Raw genomic sequence first — 18,592 nt, 5'->3', positions numbered from 1 at the left:
CTAAACATCACTGAGACGTCTGCCAGGGAGTGATGAAGTTAACAGTGAACTTAAAGATCATTACACCAGCTGCTCACTTCTGGCTGCACATTAGAATCCCAATGCTGGTCCCCCTTCAGGAATTCTGATTTAGTTGGTCTGGGTGAGTCTGGACATTGGCATGTTTTTAAAGGCTCCCTGATGTGTAGTGAGGGTTGACGTCTTAGTCTGCAGGTAAGGAGAGGAAGGCCCTGCAACCAGGGCTTCGAGCTGTCTTGTTTCTCAGCCCAGCGCTGCTGCCCCCGAGACTCTCATTGTTCAGCATGACCTAGAACACAGTGAAACCAGCACTGTCCCAGGCACATGTGCGGCTTCCTCTGTGCTCTGAAGGAAGTACTTCCTCCAAAAGCTGAAGAGCCAGGTGTTGGAGCCCAGCCCTCCGTTTGCTCTGTGGGAATGGTCAGGTCAGTAGCCCTGGGAGATTTCTAGTGAGTCAGTTCCACTCAGAGGACTGAGAATATTGAAATGCTGGCCAGTTAGTTCATGGGCTGCCCCTACTGCTCCAACAATTGAACTGTGTACCCAGAAAATTGAACTGCTCAATGCTTCTTACATGTGTGTGCCACTGGGTAACGATCACGGGAGGCTTTCTCTGTGGGGCCTGGACCGGATCAAATTGCAGCAGGTAACGTGTCCTCCTCCCTCGTTCTGTTCCACTCATCTGTCTGCCCCCGGCCACTGTTTAGGAGTGCATAGATTTGGATTCATCTTATCCTTGGTTCATGATACATTCTTATCCCTAAATCCCCACATATTTCATATCTTACGTTTATTACTTGATCTGTTTATTTTAAGTATTTTAAGTACGTAAGGAGTTTATGGGCCAACTACAAAGTTAGAGAGAACAGGACTGCCCCCACCTCTGACACCAATTGCATGTTTGGAGGGTTCCCCAAACTACTGTCAGGTTGGATAATTCACTACAAGGACTCACGGAACTCACTGAAAGCTGTTATGCTCGTGATTACAGTTTACTACAGAGAAAGGATACAGAGTAAAATCAACCAAAAAAGAGGCCTGTAGGGCAGAGTTCAGGGCGGGGTGGGGGAGGGCCGAAATGCAGAGCTTCCAGGCGTCCTCTCCCCAAGGAACCGTGGATGGTGTTACCTCCTCCTGGCCACAGTGTGTCGCAGTGCTCATACAGTATTGCCAACCAGTGAAACTCACCTGAGCCGTGGGGTCTAGCGCTTTTAGTGGAGCTCAATCACATAGCACCCACATGGCTGATCTTATATCCCCAGCCCCTCCTGGAGGTCTGAGGAATACCTGTAGCCATTAGTTCCTTTAGAGATTGGAAGTGATAACACATGGCCCAAGCCCCCATCATAAGTCATATTGTTAGACTGTCCAGTGGCCAAAGCCCCCAGGAAAACATATTCGTATCTGGCAGGACATTCCAGAGGCCTAAAGATCACCTCCAGGTAGCCACGAGCAAAGGCCAGACCTCTGTTTGGTTAAGATTAATCCTTCACTACACACCAGCAGGTCCACTGGAACCTGCAGGTCCAAGAACTAGAACCCAGGTTGTTTAATCAGACAAACCAAGATTTTCATTTTATTTTTGCCATTTATTAGCCATGTGATCTTAGACGAGTCACTTACGCCCTGAGCCTCAGTATTCTTGTCTTTACAGTGGGATGATCATACACTGGTTGTTTATATGTAAAGCATCACTGTGGCCTACACAAAGAAAGTCACCATGACTTCTGTCGTACTCACTTTGCCTTGGCAGGGCTGGGTCCCAGGAGGTCTCAGGGCCTTTGTGGTCAAGAGGATGAAAAAGGTGTAAGAGACTGTAAGATGGCCACAGAAGGCAAGCCACGGTGATATAACCCTGCAAGAATGACTTGTTAGTTTATGGATTATCCAGAGGCTTCAGCTTTCCTTTCATCTAGTCACACAAGGGCAATGAATGCTTTCAGACCCTCTCAGAATGCTCAGTGCCAGAAAGGCATTGTTCTAACTGAATGGAGATTTTCACATTCTCTGTTCATCAATGTGGGCCATCTAATCTCTAGGAGATCCACCCCCTGGTGGCCTTAGAATCTAACTAAGCCTCTTCCAGCTACTGCTGGCCCTTTGCTTTGTGGTGTGTAGCAAAGCGTATGAGATTGTGTGTGAGTAGACAGCTGGCAGCCTGCCCTGTGGGATGTGGAAAAAAGATTCCGCATTTCCCCACCGTGCCTTTTGGGAATTACTCATCCAAGAAGTATTATGGAAAAGCAGGCAGAGTGGAACAAGGAGCCATTGTACTTAACCCTTACCAAGAAATGCCAAGCTTAAGTTTACCATCTGACCTTTCTGTTCATTCTGTGTGTATATGTTGAGTTGCTTTCATGCTTTCTGGTGTCATTGGGGGCCTGTGCTTTGGAAACTATTATAAATATAAGCCCATCTATTGGCTGAAGAAAGAAAATAAAATTTCAAACATCCATAGCTTTCCCTTTCGTGTAAATCACAGGTATGAGAAAAAAACCAGATGTTTGAAAGGACTGATAGTTTGGAGGTATTGGATTGATTTGATCGTGGGATCAGGAGAGGTTAGCAACAAATAAGTGTGGGTGAAAACGGCATTCACCAGGAAGCGTTTGCGGAATTATATAATTATGATAGCTACCATTTATTGTATGTACATTACACCAGGCACTGTACATATTAATTCCTCCCCATTTTATAAACAGAGATATTAATTGCAAGATTACACAGTGTTAAAACACTTGCCTCTATAAACTGGGCACATGTTTAATTTTGAGTAAAATAAAAATTACTTTAAAAAATTACACAGGCAGTTGGGGTGAAGCCAAACCTGTACTTTCCCTACACCATAGCCTATTGTACTACTGTGTCCTTCGTATTAGTAGTAGTAGTAGTAGTATTAATGCTACCTTCCTATCAGTATTAATGATAATAATGTTAATATTTTATCTTGAAATTTCAAATATGCCAAAGGGTGCGAATGCACAATGAATTCCGTAGTGAGATATATCACTGTAGAGCTAAGACCATTAAATTGAGAGTCAAAAATGACAGATTCTTGTCCTCCCAACCCAAATTCTAGCGATGTTACTGTGGCCAGTTCTTAGCCCCTTGTCACAACAGTCCGAGCGATGAGACAATGAAGGGAGCCAACTACCTCTGTCCTTTAAACAGTTCATTCTAGAATGGGATGAGAACCCCTAAACGCAGGGTGGAGGAAAGTGCCCACGTTACTGTCACCAGCCTTTAGCAGAGTGGTGGAGAAACGGATTTGGGCATGCAGAGTAGCTAATCTGACACGCCCTACACTTTAAAGCAGAAAGGTATTTACTCATGAACTGAACCAGGGAAGGTCTTGACAGAAAGGCATTTCCAGCTTTTTTGAAAAACTCAAACTTAATCTCTGTTGGACAATACATTTGGGGCCAGTTTCAATTCAGATAGTTATCCGTCCAAGTGATTATTTTTCCGTCGCAAGCCTTTCCAGGAATTCCAGCACGGGCAGGCTGCCAGTGGACACTGGCTCCCCAGATGCTGCAGTGACATTCCGTCAGCTTCCCGGGACAGCACAGCCCAGCTGCAGGCCTCGGCCCTCTTGCCTGCTCTTTCCTGCCCCGACACGCTGCCTGTCCTCTGCGCCCAGACTTTCACCATGTCCCCATGCAGTGGGCCGCACCCATGTGACAGATCTCCTTGTGTTTCCCCCAGTATCACTGTCCTCGTGTTGAGGAGGAATGGCAATGGCAGAAGCCAAGAATCTAAGAAAAGCTTCATCCAAGGCTTGGTGAAGGCCATCTCTCCGTTAGGCTGACAGCAAGAACAAATAACGGAGTCCCATTTAGGGATGAGGAAGACAGCAGTGTCTCCGTGCTGTCTCCGTTCCAAGCGGAGGAGCTCAGTAGAAGGACCGCCAGCACAGCTGTACGTCTTCAGGAATCCCCTCTAGCATCTCCCCCGGGCTTTAATCAGCACAAGACTCGGAGTCAGTTTGTTGCCCTGGATTCAGAGCATCCAAATGGGACTGTGTTCTTTTGGGTGGATTTCAATTTTTTCATCTTTAAGTTTAGTCGTCATTTTCATTGCCAAAACATCTATAGATGAACAAGGCCCCAAAAACTACATATTCATGGCGCTAACATAAAGAGTGGGGCCTGTTTTCTCCTGCCTTTCCTTTTCCCACTGAAATCTCCGCTGTTGGTGGTCGTGGCCGACCCCTGCCTCCCCAGCAGGGCCCTGCCTCCGAGGAAAACCCTGTGGGCTATGCCTCTCTGCCACTGACCGAGGGCTCCTACACCTTGGTGCAGACTTGAACTTGCTTTTTGTGATGCTAAAGGGAGAGAGAGCTTCTAGAGACAGCATGTTAGTGTCACGGTTCTCCATGTCTGACGCATGCAGAATGCTGTCCCTGGGGTCTCAGCTCTGCTGGGACCTGGATCCCAACTGGGTGGGTGGCACTGAGCGTGGTGCTGGGTGGTGCTGGTCATCTCCAGCTCACTTGCCTGTGAAGTGTAAAGATCCTGCTGTCTCTTCCTTAGTCAGACCAGCCTGTCCCACTGATGCCACACCCGCTGCAGTCCGTGATTAGTGCTAGATGTGGTGCGCGGCCGCCCTGGGCATCGTCTCCCCGTCTTATCCCGATGCATTCCTTTCCATATGGGAAGAAGAAACAGAATATTTGCTCTCAGGCTTCCACCACCACAGTGCATCTCAGCAGATCAGTCTACCCTGCGTCGTGGTTTGATAGAACACGACAGTGGTTTCCAATGCGAGTTCTCCCGCTGTGAGGCCACGCCTCAGTGTCTCCACCTGAAAAATGGAGGTAAAACTATAAGGCTCATGAGTTTGTTTTGAGGAGTAAATGAGATGTTTAAATGAAGTTATTAGTTATTGGCATACGGTACATGATCAATAGATGGACGCTATTTGTATTCGTTTCCTAGGACTGATATATCAAATTACCATAAATGTGGTAGCTTAGAACAACAGAAACTTGGGCATTATGCTGCGTGAGACCAATCAGACAGAGAAGGACAAGTACTGTGTGATATCACTTATATGTGGAATCTAAAAGAAGCTGAACTTATAAAAACAGAGAGTAGCATGGTGCTTACCAGGGTTGGGTGGGGGAATGGGGGAAATGTGAAGGCACAGACTCGCAGCTAGTAGACAAATGAGTTCTGGAATCTAATGTGGCAACAGTCAGTACAGTCAACAAACAGTACCGTAAGCTTCAAGGTCACTAAGAAACTAGATCTTAATGGTTCCCCTGCAAAAGGAAATGATAACGAGATGACATAACTGAAGTGTTAGCTGACATTCCTGTAGTAATCATATTGCAATATATAAATGTCTCAAACCAACACATTGTACCCCCTAAACTTACACAATGCCATATGTCAATTATCCCAATTAAAAAAAAAAAGAAACTTATCCTCTTAGAGTTCTGGGGGCCGGAAGTCTGAAATCAGGGTGTCGGAAGGGCCATGCCCCCTCTGAAGACTCTAACAAGGAATCTTTCGTTGACTCTTCCAGCTTCTGGTGGCTTCAGGTGTTCCTTGGCCCAGAACCACATAACTGTTCTCCCTGCCTCTGTCTTCACAGGATGTTCTGATCTGTGTGTGTCCCAAATCTTCCTTTGCCTTTCTCTTATGAGGACACTTGTCATTGGATTTAGGACTCACCTGGATGGTTCAGGATGATCTCATCTCAAGGTCCTTAAATATATTCTCTTTTTTGAAATACGCAGGCAGTCACATTCATAGGTTCCAGATGGACATAACTTTTAAGGGTCCACCATTCAATCCACTGGTTCTTCTGATTAATGATACAAATTCAACTGTATATTTATCTATTCTTTATGATCTTGGGCACTTGGACTTTTTTCAAGCATGGATTACAAGTTGTCACTCCTTTTGTCTTCTCCCTTACCACGCTTCTATGAAGAGCAAGATCCCGTGTGACTGGGTACCACGTTGAGAAGGGAAACCTAAGTGTGCTGAGGTGAGGACATCAGATAGCCTGTTCTGCAAAGTTGTACCAGATTTCAGTTCACCTCTCGGGTGGTTTCTGACCTGAATGGACCTGGATGGGGCCCTCTATCCCTTTCAGAAACCACTTCATTTTGGACCCAGGGTGCTGCCCAATGAAGCTCCATGGTGGACAGAGCAAGGAGTAAAAATAACAGTTCTTACTGAGGATACAGCCAAAAAAAGAAGATGCCATAGAAGCAAGCCATCTTGACGCAAGATGGAATTACTGTCTCAAAATATTTGTGATGGGAAAAAATGTAAAAGTAGCATGAGCCCCCAGACAAGAAAAAGGTCCCCACCAGTTATGTCAGAACATCAGCATGAGATTCCAAACGCTACCTCAACACCTAGGAGGACAGCAGGGTCCCTACTTCATTAGGCAGCCCAGCCCATTTTTCACAGGTCTGATTACTTGCTAACGTCTACTGTATAAATCAATGTCATTTGGCGCTCAGTTCTGTTTTCCTGCCTTCTGCGGACAGCCGTGATACATCGGAGCTTTGCAATCATGCTTCAGCTTTTTCTGTACTTCCCCAGGCCACACGTCCTCAGCGGCCTCCTCTGTTACTTTCCTTGTGTCCAGACCTCTCTCGAACCTGATCACCCTACCCTGGACATGCCCCATTTGCCAGTGTCCCCTTGCCTTAGTACTTAAACTCTGGCTTCACCAATGCCATATACTGTTGAAGTATATATTCCCGTATTCTGAACATTATGTTTTTTTAAATGAAGCTTATAATTACTCCAGCTTTTTAGGCGCCATACAAACTGTTGGTTCATGTTGAATATATGGCTCCCAAAAAACAGTCCGAGGCTCTTTTATTTGAACCAGACTTAAGCCAGATCAGTAGGCATTTACATTTATTCTCATTAATCTTAATGTTCTTGGTTCTGTGCCATCACTTCTAGGTTTAGAGGATATATTTGAATATGAATTGCAATAATATATTAAGCCATCCCTTCCAGCCTTCTGTTACTTCTAAATACGATAACCAAAACACTAATAAAATGTTGAACAAGATAGAACTAAATACAGAGTTCTGGCATACCATTAACTCCATGCTGACATTGAACAATTAAGGTCCATCCTACATACTAGGAACAAAGTAAGTGATGAATGAAATGTGTGACCCACTTCCTTTGGGACATGCCTGGTCAGTCACCCACCAAGGTATCTAATTATGCTATCATCCAACCCACGTTTCTCTATCCTGGAAACCCCAAGGATGTCAGGGTCTGGGCATATTTTTAATATTTAACCTAAATGAAGTGCCTTCTGCCAGCATACCCCATGGATCTTTCAGTTTAGTAATATAATAAAACAGAAAGGAGGTTGGCATGTGAGGACTTAGAGAATCCTTACCATACCCTGCTGACCTCTCCCAGCAGGTCCATCTCAGGGGTGCCACCTCCTATGGTCATGTGGTTTTTCCAGAACCGACACAAACTCATCAGTCTGCACGGCTTCCTCTTTAAAACTGTAACCATGCCTCTGTTGTGCATGGGCACACATGCCAGACAGTCATGGGTTTCACTCAAACTGAGGAACTCTCAGTATTGGCTGTGTGAGGCAGAGCAGCCCACTTTATTGCCGTGACCTTGGATTGCATTTCTAGGACTGTATGTGTGAGATTCTAGGAGGATCTTCCATTCAGAGCAGTCAGTTCTTCATTACAGGACTTGGAGTCAGTGGGAATACGTTCCCGAATCTCTCCACAGAGAAGCATCTTGTTTTTCTCTCACTTCTGAAATAGTCTGAATCCCCGGTCATGGTGGAAACATTTTTGAATTACAGCAAAGATATGTGTAGTGCTTCCTTTGTTAAAGTTTATTTTTCTTCCTGGAGAGGATTGAATTGTGTGTAAAATATATGATAATAGCCTTTTTAAAGTGTGTTTCCCTATACTTCTTGAAGATAGATAGAACCAGAAGAAAAGGAGCATCTGTTATTTAGAACTACATTAATGTAGGTGATGCCAAAGTAAACAGCTGAGTTGTACCTAAATGTTAGCTGCTTATCTCCAAGGCTCCATCAGTTCTGTTTACATGGAGCACCTACCTTGGTTTCCCAGCATTACTCCCCTGGAAAGAGGCCGGAGATGTTTACTATGCTGAGGAGCGTCTGAGTAGAAAAGTTCATCTTATACCTGAGTTTCTGAAACCTTGCTGTGCATGTGAATCATCTGGAGTTCTTGGTAAAATGCAGATTCTGAGTCAGGAGGCCTGAGTAAGGCCTGAGATTCTGCATTTCTAAGGCTGCCGAGGGATGGTGGTGTGACTGGTCTGAGAACCACATTTTGAATAGCGAGGTCTTAGGCCACTGAGCAAAATTTTAAAATACTGGTAGAGAGATGGATGTAAATGGAGATATGAGGATGCTGGAGATGAATGCATTCGGAATAGTGATTATCAGGCAAACCATACGTAGTAATCCCTAAATAAATCCGTCCTGATTGATCTATGAACTCCCTCTCCACTTCCCTTTTCAAATCTTTAAACAGTATAATCTGCATATGTGCTTCTTTAGTAATTTAGCGTCTATGTAATCATGTGTGGCCCCACGGTTTGAAGAGATCTTTCTGTTGTGACGGGACATCCAACAGGTGAACTCCTGCCAGCTCAGCGGAACCATTGGTGTGTTTCAGCCCTGAGAAGGCAATTAGGGACTCAGAGGCCATTTGTCTGCAGCTAGACATAGACCCTAAAAACAGAAATCCTGCTCTTTTTTCGTCTTTTCTTTCTTGTCTCTTTCTCTCTCCTTTTCCCTACTGTACTTTTCCACCTTCATAATTTACCTCTTCCCTCTCTTCACTCCGATGAATAATTACCCAGTGTATCAGGGACCTGGTGGCGTACTGTGGCGCCCTCTGGTGGTTCACTGAAACACAGCAAGACACAATCCCTACCCTCACACTACTTCCCCCTGCTGGGAGATACCCAGGCAATACAGAGAGATAATGGAGCACAGAGAGGGGGCATACAACCCAGAATTAGAACCTTGTCTCCTCCAGGATGCACTCGTAAGTAGGAGACAGGGTCCTTCTAAGTATAGGAGGAGGATTGGTTGAAATTTTTATCAGTCTGGTCCCTGCTCCCTCCAGTTCTGTGTTAATCTTTGCATCCTTGATTTGTCATTATTATTATCCAGAAAAGACGTCTATCAGTGGATAACTTCTCAAAAGAATACATTTGAATGTGTGGGTTAAGGTTGATATTAGGGGTCCATTGGCAGAAGATCTGCCAGAGTCCTCCACAGAGATCTTAGGAGCCAACTAAGCCAGTGTTTCAAATAAACAGCGTGCATAAACCAAAGCTCTATTTAGAACAAAGTCAGCATTCTTTTTCAAATTTACTAAAGCTGGGCTCTTGAAAAAGTACCTTCAGAGGGGTTTTCTAGTTTTGTATATTGTGCATTCAGTTGTACCGGCAATTTTACATTTGCATTGCTAATGGACCTCTTTCTGAATGTGTTTGACATTTTGCTTGGCTTTGAAAGGGCTTTTCTGCTGCTGCTTTTTTTCCCCTAGAGCCGCCTTGGGCTAATTAACCTATGCCCTTACTGGCTGGGCCTACTATATGCAAATGTTCTCATTTCAGATTCTGACATACCACCACCACTCTTGGGTGAACATCTTTAATGAAATCCTGTCGGGCTTTATTGGATCAGTGCTACTGGGGAGCCAGCAGGGGGCGTATGGAAGGGTTGGCTTTGAGTCGCTCCACTTGACTTTGCTGGTTGGTATGGGAATGTGGAAGCTTACACAGCTCTCTTTTTTAAGGATGCCTCTTAAAATCTAAAGGTAAAAGATCATTATCAGGACTTTTTAAGTGGCCCAAAGGGGCCACTCTCTTTGATACTTTTGTAGTTTAATTTTATTCTGTCATTGTTTTGAAAATAGCGCTGTCATCATAACCGATTTGCAAGTATTGGGTGTAAATTATGTGGTGCACTCTTTATAAGGAAAGGCTATACAGAACGCAGTTACCTGGGACTTGCAAAGGCAGGAGGTCGGGAAGGTAAATAAATGACATTACTCCTGCGACACACATATTTCTTCAGCATTAATATTTTATATCTTTTTACTTCATTTTTTGTTTCTGTCCCAGTTTTTAAAATGTCTCTTGTCATGTGAGAAATCCTATTATTATTGAAATGCCGTTTGATGTTGAGGCTGGGGAACTTTTGTGTCATTTGTCCTTTCATCTTGATGTTTGTTAATGATGTTAAAACAAAACCAACAAGGGCCACTAAATCATTGGCAAAAAAAAAAAAATTACAGATTAGGTTGAGGAAGTGGAAACTCTATAAGAGAGATTTGGGGCAAACTGGTGTTTGGAGGGGAGTAGTGGGGCTACAGAAAGAAAAAAGGAGCTGTGTTATATCAGGGATGTTGCCATTGTTTCAGGTAGACACGCATCAGATGCTAAAGGCAGCTGCCCTAGGTCCTGGGTAGGAGAAACGTTGAAACCCCAGGGCCTGTGCTTCCCACCGCCATACCTCAGGGCTTCCCAGGGTCACAGCGCGTGACAGCGCGCATGTCTGTAGCTGCTGCCTGTAGGGGGCAGTCACATTTGCTGCTTGTTAGCCTGGTTCCTGTAGGTTCCATTGATGTTCTGCCTCTTGACAGGTGGGCAGCTGTTTGTCCACACAATCATGCAGACTCGGAATTCAGTGGTTACTGAGAGACTGAGCTATGTGTCCATAAAGACTGGCTTTTGGCTCACTGTTTGTATGTTCTGGTCTAACTACACGCACAAGTCTGATTAGTCTGATAGAGGTTTCATCTCTAAGGTTAATGGTGAGCTGACACTTTCCCAGGAGAAAGGGATGGGGGGGGGCGTTATAAGGAAAAACATCAAAGCTTCTTAGGAAGGAAGAGGCAGGGATGAAACAAATGTGTAATCCATCATAAAAGAACCTTCAATGCCTCTGCCCGATTATTGCTTTTTTTAAAACCGTAACCATACTCATTTTTTAACTCTCACAGATTTCTTCTCTTTCTGTTACCATATGAGTGGCTGTACTGGGAATTCTTTGGAAACTTGTAGAGAACAGGATTATTTCTGGCTGCCTCTGCTGAGTTGACATGTGTATGTTTTATGTGTGTTACGTGTGTGTGAGTGCGTGTGTACGGGTGTGTGCATGCATGTGTTAGGAAAGAGAATCATTGTAGAGTCAGGATGAGTCAGGTGAAATCTTTGAGCAGTGGCTCTGATAGATAAGATAGTGATTCAGAGATAATGTGCAAAGTCAGTACAGTGCTTTCATGCTTAATCAGCTCCTCCCCAGGGCCTAGTTTTGAGGGCAGGGTCTACTGATGACGTTCACTGATGTCATCTCCCTGTGTGCTTCATTGAATTTCCCAGCAAGGTAATGATGAGGTGAGGAATGGGACCAGAATTTCTGTAACGGAAACTTAAACGCATTATCTGCCTCTAAAAGAAAAGAGAAAAAAGGCGAGAGGGTATTGAGAAACATGTCTTAGGGGAGTTGTTACCTTTATTAAAAGATACCTGCTTTAAGTTTTGACTTGCTCAGTGTCTTAATAATCTTAATGTGCTATCCAACACGGCCAGTGTTTTACCTGCTTTAGTGCTGGGACTAGAATCGGTTTCTGGAATTTACATTGAAACCAGAGGCCTAGTTGTAGTCGTGCTGAGGATGTTCTTTTCTGTTGCTGATATCTTGATTTCCTTTCCCTCCTCTTTCTCCTCCTTTACCTTTTCCCCTTGTCACTACCCTCTTCCTTTTCCCAGATTCCAGAGCTGCTGCTGGCGGATCGCACCCACGGGGAGATGATTCCTCATGAAGAGCCTGGATCCCCTACAGAAATCAAATGTGACTTTCCATTTATCAGACTAAAATCAGAACCAGCCAGACAGTGAAACAGTCACCGTGGAAGGGGGACGGCGAAAAATGAAATCCAACCAAGAGCGGAGCAACGAATGCCTGCCTCCCAAGAAGCGCGAGATCCCCGCCACCAGCCGGCCTTCGGAGGAGAAGGTCACGGTCCTGCCCAGTGACAACCACCGGGCAGAGGGCGTGGCATGGCTCCCAGGCAACCCTGGTGCGCGAGGCCATGGGGGAGGGAGGCATGGCCCGGCGGGGACTTCAGTGGAGCTTGGTTTACAACAGGGAATAGGTTTACACAAAGCGCTGTCCACGGGGCTGGACTACTCCCCACCCAGCGCACCCAGGTCTGTCCCGGCGACCACCACGCTGCCCACGGTGTACCCTCCCCCGCAGTCAGGGACTCCGGTGTCGCCTGTGCAGTACGCTCACCTGCCACACACTTTCCAGTTCATTGGGTCCCCCCAGTACAGCGGGCCCTACGCAGGATTCATCCCTTCACAGCTCATCTCCCCAACGGCCAGCCCAGTCACCAGTGCAGTGGCCTCTGCCGCAGGGGCCACCACTCCGTCCCAGCGCTCCCAGCTGGAGGCCTATTCCACTCTGCTGGCCAACATGGGCAGTCTGAGCCAAGCCTCAGGACACAAGGCTGAGCAGCAGCAGCAGCACTTAGGCAGGACTCCGGGGCTCATCGCGCCAGGGTCCCCACCACCCACCCAGCAGAACCAGTACGTCCACATCGCCAGCTCTCCGCAGAACGCCGGGCGCACGGCCTCTCCGCCAGCCATCCCCGTCCACCTCCACCCCCACCAGACGATGATCCCACACACGCTCACCCTGGGGCCTTCCCCTCAGGTCGTAGTGCAATACACTGACTCTGGCAGCCACTTTGTTACTCGGGAGGCCACCAAGAAAGCTGAGAGCAGCAGGCTGCAGCAGGCCATGCAGGCCAAGGAAATCCTGAACGGGGAGATGGAGAAGGGCCGGAGGTACGGGCCTCCCACCTCAGCAGACCTGGGCCTGGTGAAGGCCAGCAGCAAAACAGCTCCTCACCCGTACGAGTCCCGGCACGTGGTCGTCCACCCTGGCCCCGCCGACTATGGCGGTCGGGAGTCCTCAGGAGTCCGGGCCTCCGTGATGGTCCTGCCCAACAGCAACACACCCACAGCTGACTCGGAAGTGCAGCAGGTCACGCACCGCGAGGCCTCGCCCTCCACCCTCAACGACAAAGGTGGCCTGCATTTAGGGAAGCCCGGGCACCGATCCTACGCGCTCTCACCCCAACAGGCTCTGGGCCCCGAAGGCGTGAAGGCCGCCTCTGTTGCCACGCTGTCACCCCACACTGTCATTCAGACCACACATAGTGCTTCGGAGCCACTCCCAGTTGGGCTGCCAGCCACGGCCTTCTACACGGGGACTCAGCCGCCTGTCATCGGGTACCTGAGCGGCCAGCAGCAAGCGATCACCTACGCGGGCAGCCTGCCCCAGCACCTGGTCATCCCGGGCACCCAGCCCTTGCTCATCCCGGTGGGCAGTGCTGACGTGGAGGGGTCGGGAGCAGCCTCTGCCATAGTCACCTCGTCGCCCCAGTTTGCAGCAGTGCCTCACACGTTCGTCACCACCGCCCTTCCCAAGAGCGAGAACTTCAGCCCAGAGGCCCTGGTCACCCAGGCCGCCTACCCGGCCATGGTGCAGGCCCAGATCCACCTGCCCGTGGTGCAGTCCGTGGCCTCCCCAGCGGTGGCCCCCCCCACACTGCCCCCCTACTTCATGAAAGGCTCCATCATCCAATTGGCCAATGGGGAGCTGAAGAAGGTGGAGGACTTGAAAACCGAAGACTTCATCCAGAGTGCAGAGATCAGCAATGACCTGAAAATTGACTCCAGCACGGTGGAGAGGATTGAGGAGAGCCACAGCCCGGGCGTCGCTGTGATCCAGTTCGCCGTCGGGGAGCACCGGGCACAGGTAATGTTCTCCCAGGTCACACAGGGGAGGGGACACCCCAACACTATGCCTTCATCATTTCCTGGCTAGATGAACTTCTTCCAGGAAGCAGACTCGTCCGAGCTGTGGGGAAAATTAAAGGTTTTCATTTATGCCTAGACTCCGAAGCTTTCCCAGCCATGTTCTCTAAGAGAAGTAAGCCCAATGCTCCAAGACACCTGCTACTTGTAGTGAACTAACTTCTCTGCGTCTAGAGTGGGGCTAGTCAGGTACCATACTCAAGACAATTTAAGAAAATCATCACTTAAGTTATGTTCTGTAGTTCAGATGGGAACCTGATTGAGAAAGGCTGCAGGGTTTAAGGTCCTTCTAAAAAAGAACCATTCTGCTCTTTTTTTTCCCATCAGGAAAAGACAGTACTGGTCCACCACATCCCATACCAACACCTGTGTTATAAAATTCAGGTTTTATTATTATTTAGATATGGCACGATGGACAGATGAGGAGACAACAACCATTGAAAACATTCCCTGTTTCCCCAAAAATAAGACCTAGCCAGACCATCAGCTCTAATGCGGCTTTTGGAGCAAAAATTAATATAAGACCCAGTATTATATTACATTACATTACATTACATTACATACCTGGTCTTATTTTGACATAAGACTGGGTCTTATATGTTATATTATAAGACCCGGGTCTTATATTAATTTTTATATTATGTTATATTATAAGACTGGGTCTTACACTAATTTTTGCTCCAAAAGACACATTAGAGCTGATGGTCCGGCTGGGTCTTATTTTTGGGGAAACACGATAGTTTATTATACTCACAAATCACACGAGGGGACACACCATGCAGGATGACACGGGGAAGCACCAGGGTCAGTCAGGAGGAAGAGGGAGTGAGGAGAAATCATGGGCAAGAACCTTAATTGTGGTTTCTGTGGGGAGGAATGAGTGAGGTAGGGTAAGCAGGTGTAGGATTGGCTAGTTAGAGTAGTTTCAGTGGGCTCTGTCCCTAGTTGTCTGGTACCTGCCATGAGGTGAGTAGGGCAGGGGGGACAGTGGCCTGGAGTATGAGAGCCTTTTAAGAGGAGGTGGTTGGCAGTGTGGGTGGGTGGTTTGCATATGAAGGTCACTCTCCCAGGAGAGTTGGTTGCTATCTCTAAGAATTAGCTAAGCCTGAGAGGGGCAGTCCCTCCAGAGTCAGCAAGGCCCCCAGATGTCAGAGCGTCAGAACACAGAACATAAAAAGCATGCTTAATACAATCCGAGAAGTCAGGGCTATCGGATTGTACTCTCCTGGGCTTGTGGTAAATAGAAATCCCGAGGGTCAGATGCAGCCCAACTGAGTCATGCTAAAAACTGGAATTATGATTAAGTCTCTTAATTTCCCTGGGCTCCTTCAATCCACCCTTTTTCAGTCTCTTGAATCTCTTGAACACATTTATTCCACAGCCCATTTATATGAAACAGCAACTTCATTGCCCAGGTTGCTTGAGTCAGACAGGTTTGTCCCTCAGGCTGGGAACCTGCCTGGCTATGGAGCCCTACTCTCTGAGAGTATTTCCACCAGACACTTTGAAACATTCGGAGGTAACAGCGCCTCCTTCAAGTTGAAAAGGATCGTGGCTTAGCTGATAGTTGGGACATTCACAGAAAATAAAACAAACAAAAAAAGACCAACTAGTTAATAGTTTGAATTGTTTTAAGTATATTTTTAAAGATCAAGTGAGACGGAGGGGAATCCAATTTTCCACAGTCTTTTCCAGAACTTCCTGTGACTGACCGGATGTGGGATCTTGCTCAACGTCAGGGAGCTTCCATTGCCAAGAGCTCTTAGCCCCAAATACTTTTATTTTTTATGGTGAGATGTCACTAGGTTTAGAGTCTTTGGTAAAGCCCAAGAAAGATTTTTCAAAGTTCTGATTCAGAAAAAGAGCAAAAGTCAGGATTTTTTTTTTTTTTTTATTGCCATCAGGATTTAGGACTCATTACCCATCTGTAGTTGCTGCTTGCTCTAGCCTCCCTACATGGATTGGGGTGGATCCTAGTAGGAAGGGGGGAAAAAAGTTCCCTTTAGCAAAGTTTTCTTTTAACAGACCCCAGGCAAAGCATGGAAAATAAACAAGAATGAAAAGTAAATGTGGTTTTCATGGTACTTTTTTTAATCCTTAAAGCATTAGTGTACCCAGAATTAGGCATGGAGAGAGGTGTGATTTTTGAAATGCTACTGGTTCCTTACCAACATCTCTTTCAACTTGAGAATAAAGAGCAGCTCTAGCTGTGGGCTGCATCTCCAAGGCCTTCACAGCCTCTGAGACCAGAGCTCACAGGCCTCTTTAGGTTTCAAATGGACTTGACAGGTCTTAGAAAGGAAGCGTCTCTGTGTGTTTTCCCTGCTTGATACTTTGCAGAATGAACGCTTAAATGATAGAGAAATTGGCTTCCAGGCCAAGTCTCATTTCCTTCCCGTAGGCAGACCACTAGTCTCTTTGCTGACAGCCAAGGTGCAAATTAGAAGGTAGAATATTTGTCACAGTCTGTTTGCAGGCCTGTCAGGGCGGCCCCTTGTGGCCGTGCTGCATGCTGGGAAGGGCTTCTGCAAAGTCTGGTGAGACAGCTATGGTAGGAACAAAGTGCAAGGCCCTGACACAACCAATGATTTGTCACTTTACCGAGAAGCCTATCAGAAACAAGCAGACATCATCGTAGCGAAAATACTCCACCAGCTGTGTTTGCCACAAGTGACAGGAACAGAATCAGTGGAGAATCAGAGAGAGAAAGCAAGAGGGGAAGAGGAGATGGGAGAGAGAGAATTAATATCTGGATTCAGTTTACGTTCCAAGGACGGAGTGCCTTCCTGTGATTTGTGTCCCTGAGAGGAGCTTTCTCCCCTGGCCTGAAGAATCAGTCTATGTCTTCTCTACTAGTTGGAAATCGCTAACACTCACACCCACAGGGAGATTAGAAATGTGCAAATTGTTTAACTTAATTAGCAAAATTACAAATTTGATTAGGGAAATTGTGGGAGAAGGGCTAGGTTTGGCACAACAGATGGCTTTATGACTCTGGGCATAACGCCCACATGAAAGAAGAACCACGGAGAAGCTTGACCTCATAAAACCTACTGTGGACTTCCAGGTGAAGGCAGCATGGTGTGGAGAAAGCCGTGAGCCTGGCTTCCAGTCTGCCGCTAGACGAGTTGTTCTACCTCTCAGAGCTGCCGTTTCCTTACCTCCAGACAGGCAAATGACTCATCCCTGGCAGTACCTTGGGTCTCCTTGTTTTGTAATCTTCTGCTTTCATTCCTGCCTTGCAGAATAGTCCTTGTGAAATTTACCAGCATTGGCTACCAAAACCCGGCAGGGGCCATAAAGGGAACCTTCACTGACCACATGCTGACGATCCACACGGAGACCGAGAGGGAACTAAAGCCAGCCTGTATAAAAAAGAGGGTTTTTGTTTTGGTTTTTGATTTTTAATTTTGGTGATTATTTTTAAGGAGCTGAAGCTCTAATTATTATTGTCTAAAGACGCCTCCAATGTTGTTTCCAGCTGAAGCTCCAGACGAGGCTGTGTAAGAGAAAAATGCTTTCACATGGTCGTCACCATCCCCGTGGCTTTGCCATACCCAGTGCAGCATTTCTCTGCACCCCAGTGCTCCCACTCCAGCTGCTGTGGGAAACAAATGGGAGTTCCAGGTGTAGTCCCTTCTGACTGCTTCACACAAAGCCTCTTTGTGGCCACTCTGCAGTCTCTTTCTCTTCTGGTGAAGGGCAGGCAGCACATTCCACCTTAGGAGGGAAAGAGTCACTACTTCCCTCAGCCATCTTCTCAGCCTTGGTGATTCTGGGTGAGAGTCCAACAGATAGCAGAATCACTTCCTTGGGCCTCACTCCCAAACGGAATCCACTTCATATTCTCCAAGTTTGTATGTCTGTAGCAAGTACAAGAAGGGATCCTGGGTAATAGCATGAACGCAGGATCCACAAGAAGATGGGACATCACCTAGTTGGGTGGGAAGCAGGTTAGATGGTAGGAAAATGCGGGACCGGGGCCCAAAAGACCTAAGTCTATATCTATCCTCCACCATTTGGTAGCACTGAGTCCTTATGCAAGTGATTTACAAATCACTGCATGAATAATTTATCCTGCAAGTTCTGTCTAAGCCTTCCGTTCTTGCGTACATAGTGAGAATTATCAGGGTTGTAAGAATTAAAATGCATTCAAAGGAACCGACACAATATGTAGCACATAGTAGGCCCTTGACAATGTTAGTTTCCTTTCCCTGCTTCACTTAGGTGGCTTTGGCCCTGAGAAGGGAAACAGTTAGCTTCTGAAAAATAAATAAAAGGCTCTAAAAATAACGTATGGAAGGAGAGACAGTCTAGAAAAGCCTAGAAAGAAGGCTGAACTTTTCCAATGAGTGCAATCAGCCATTTTTACCCTGCCTATATTCCTGTGGCACATTCCTCTGAATGGCCTAGGAGCAGCCATACTGTGCGTGCTGTGGTTTTCTGAGCATGAGCTGAACTGGAGGGATGGATTGGTAGTCCCGCCTTCCATATCAGTAAGAGGACGGTCGCAGAGACGGGTTCACAGGCCTGTCCGCAGTCTCTTTCCTCTTCTGGTGGAGACTACCTCTGGGAGAGCCCTGCCCAGGATGGCCCCACCTGGGGGGCCTTCGGCTTCCATCTGGCAAACAATATTCTATCTGTGAGCAGCCTCCCCATCCCTCTATCTCATG

The 18,592-nt window shown here is 46.8% G+C and overlaps 1 protein-coding gene across 2 annotated transcripts in view; it reads left to right on the top strand.

Moving 5' to 3' along the window:
- ATXN1 (ataxin 1) overlaps positions 1 to 18,592 on the top strand; it is a 288,719-nt gene that overhangs the window by 253,872 nt on the left and 16,255 nt on the right. For both annotated transcript variants that reach the window (XM_081057551.1, XM_081057552.1), the window contains exon 5: positions 11,802 to 13,860. In XM_081057551.1, the coding sequence (XP_080913677.1) occupies positions 11,962 to 13,860 (1,899 nt within the window). In that variant the 5' untranslated portion in view covers positions 11,802 to 11,961. The remainder of the gene's footprint in view (positions 1 to 11,801; positions 13,861 to 18,592) is intronic.

This window comes from Rhinolophus hipposideros, assembly GCF_964194185.1.
Source record: "Rhinolophus hipposideros genome assembly, chromosome: 8".
Taxonomy (NCBI): Eukaryota; Metazoa; Chordata; class Mammalia; order Chiroptera; family Rhinolophidae; genus Rhinolophus; species Rhinolophus hipposideros.
This window is presented reverse-complemented; position numbering and strand designations above follow the sequence as displayed.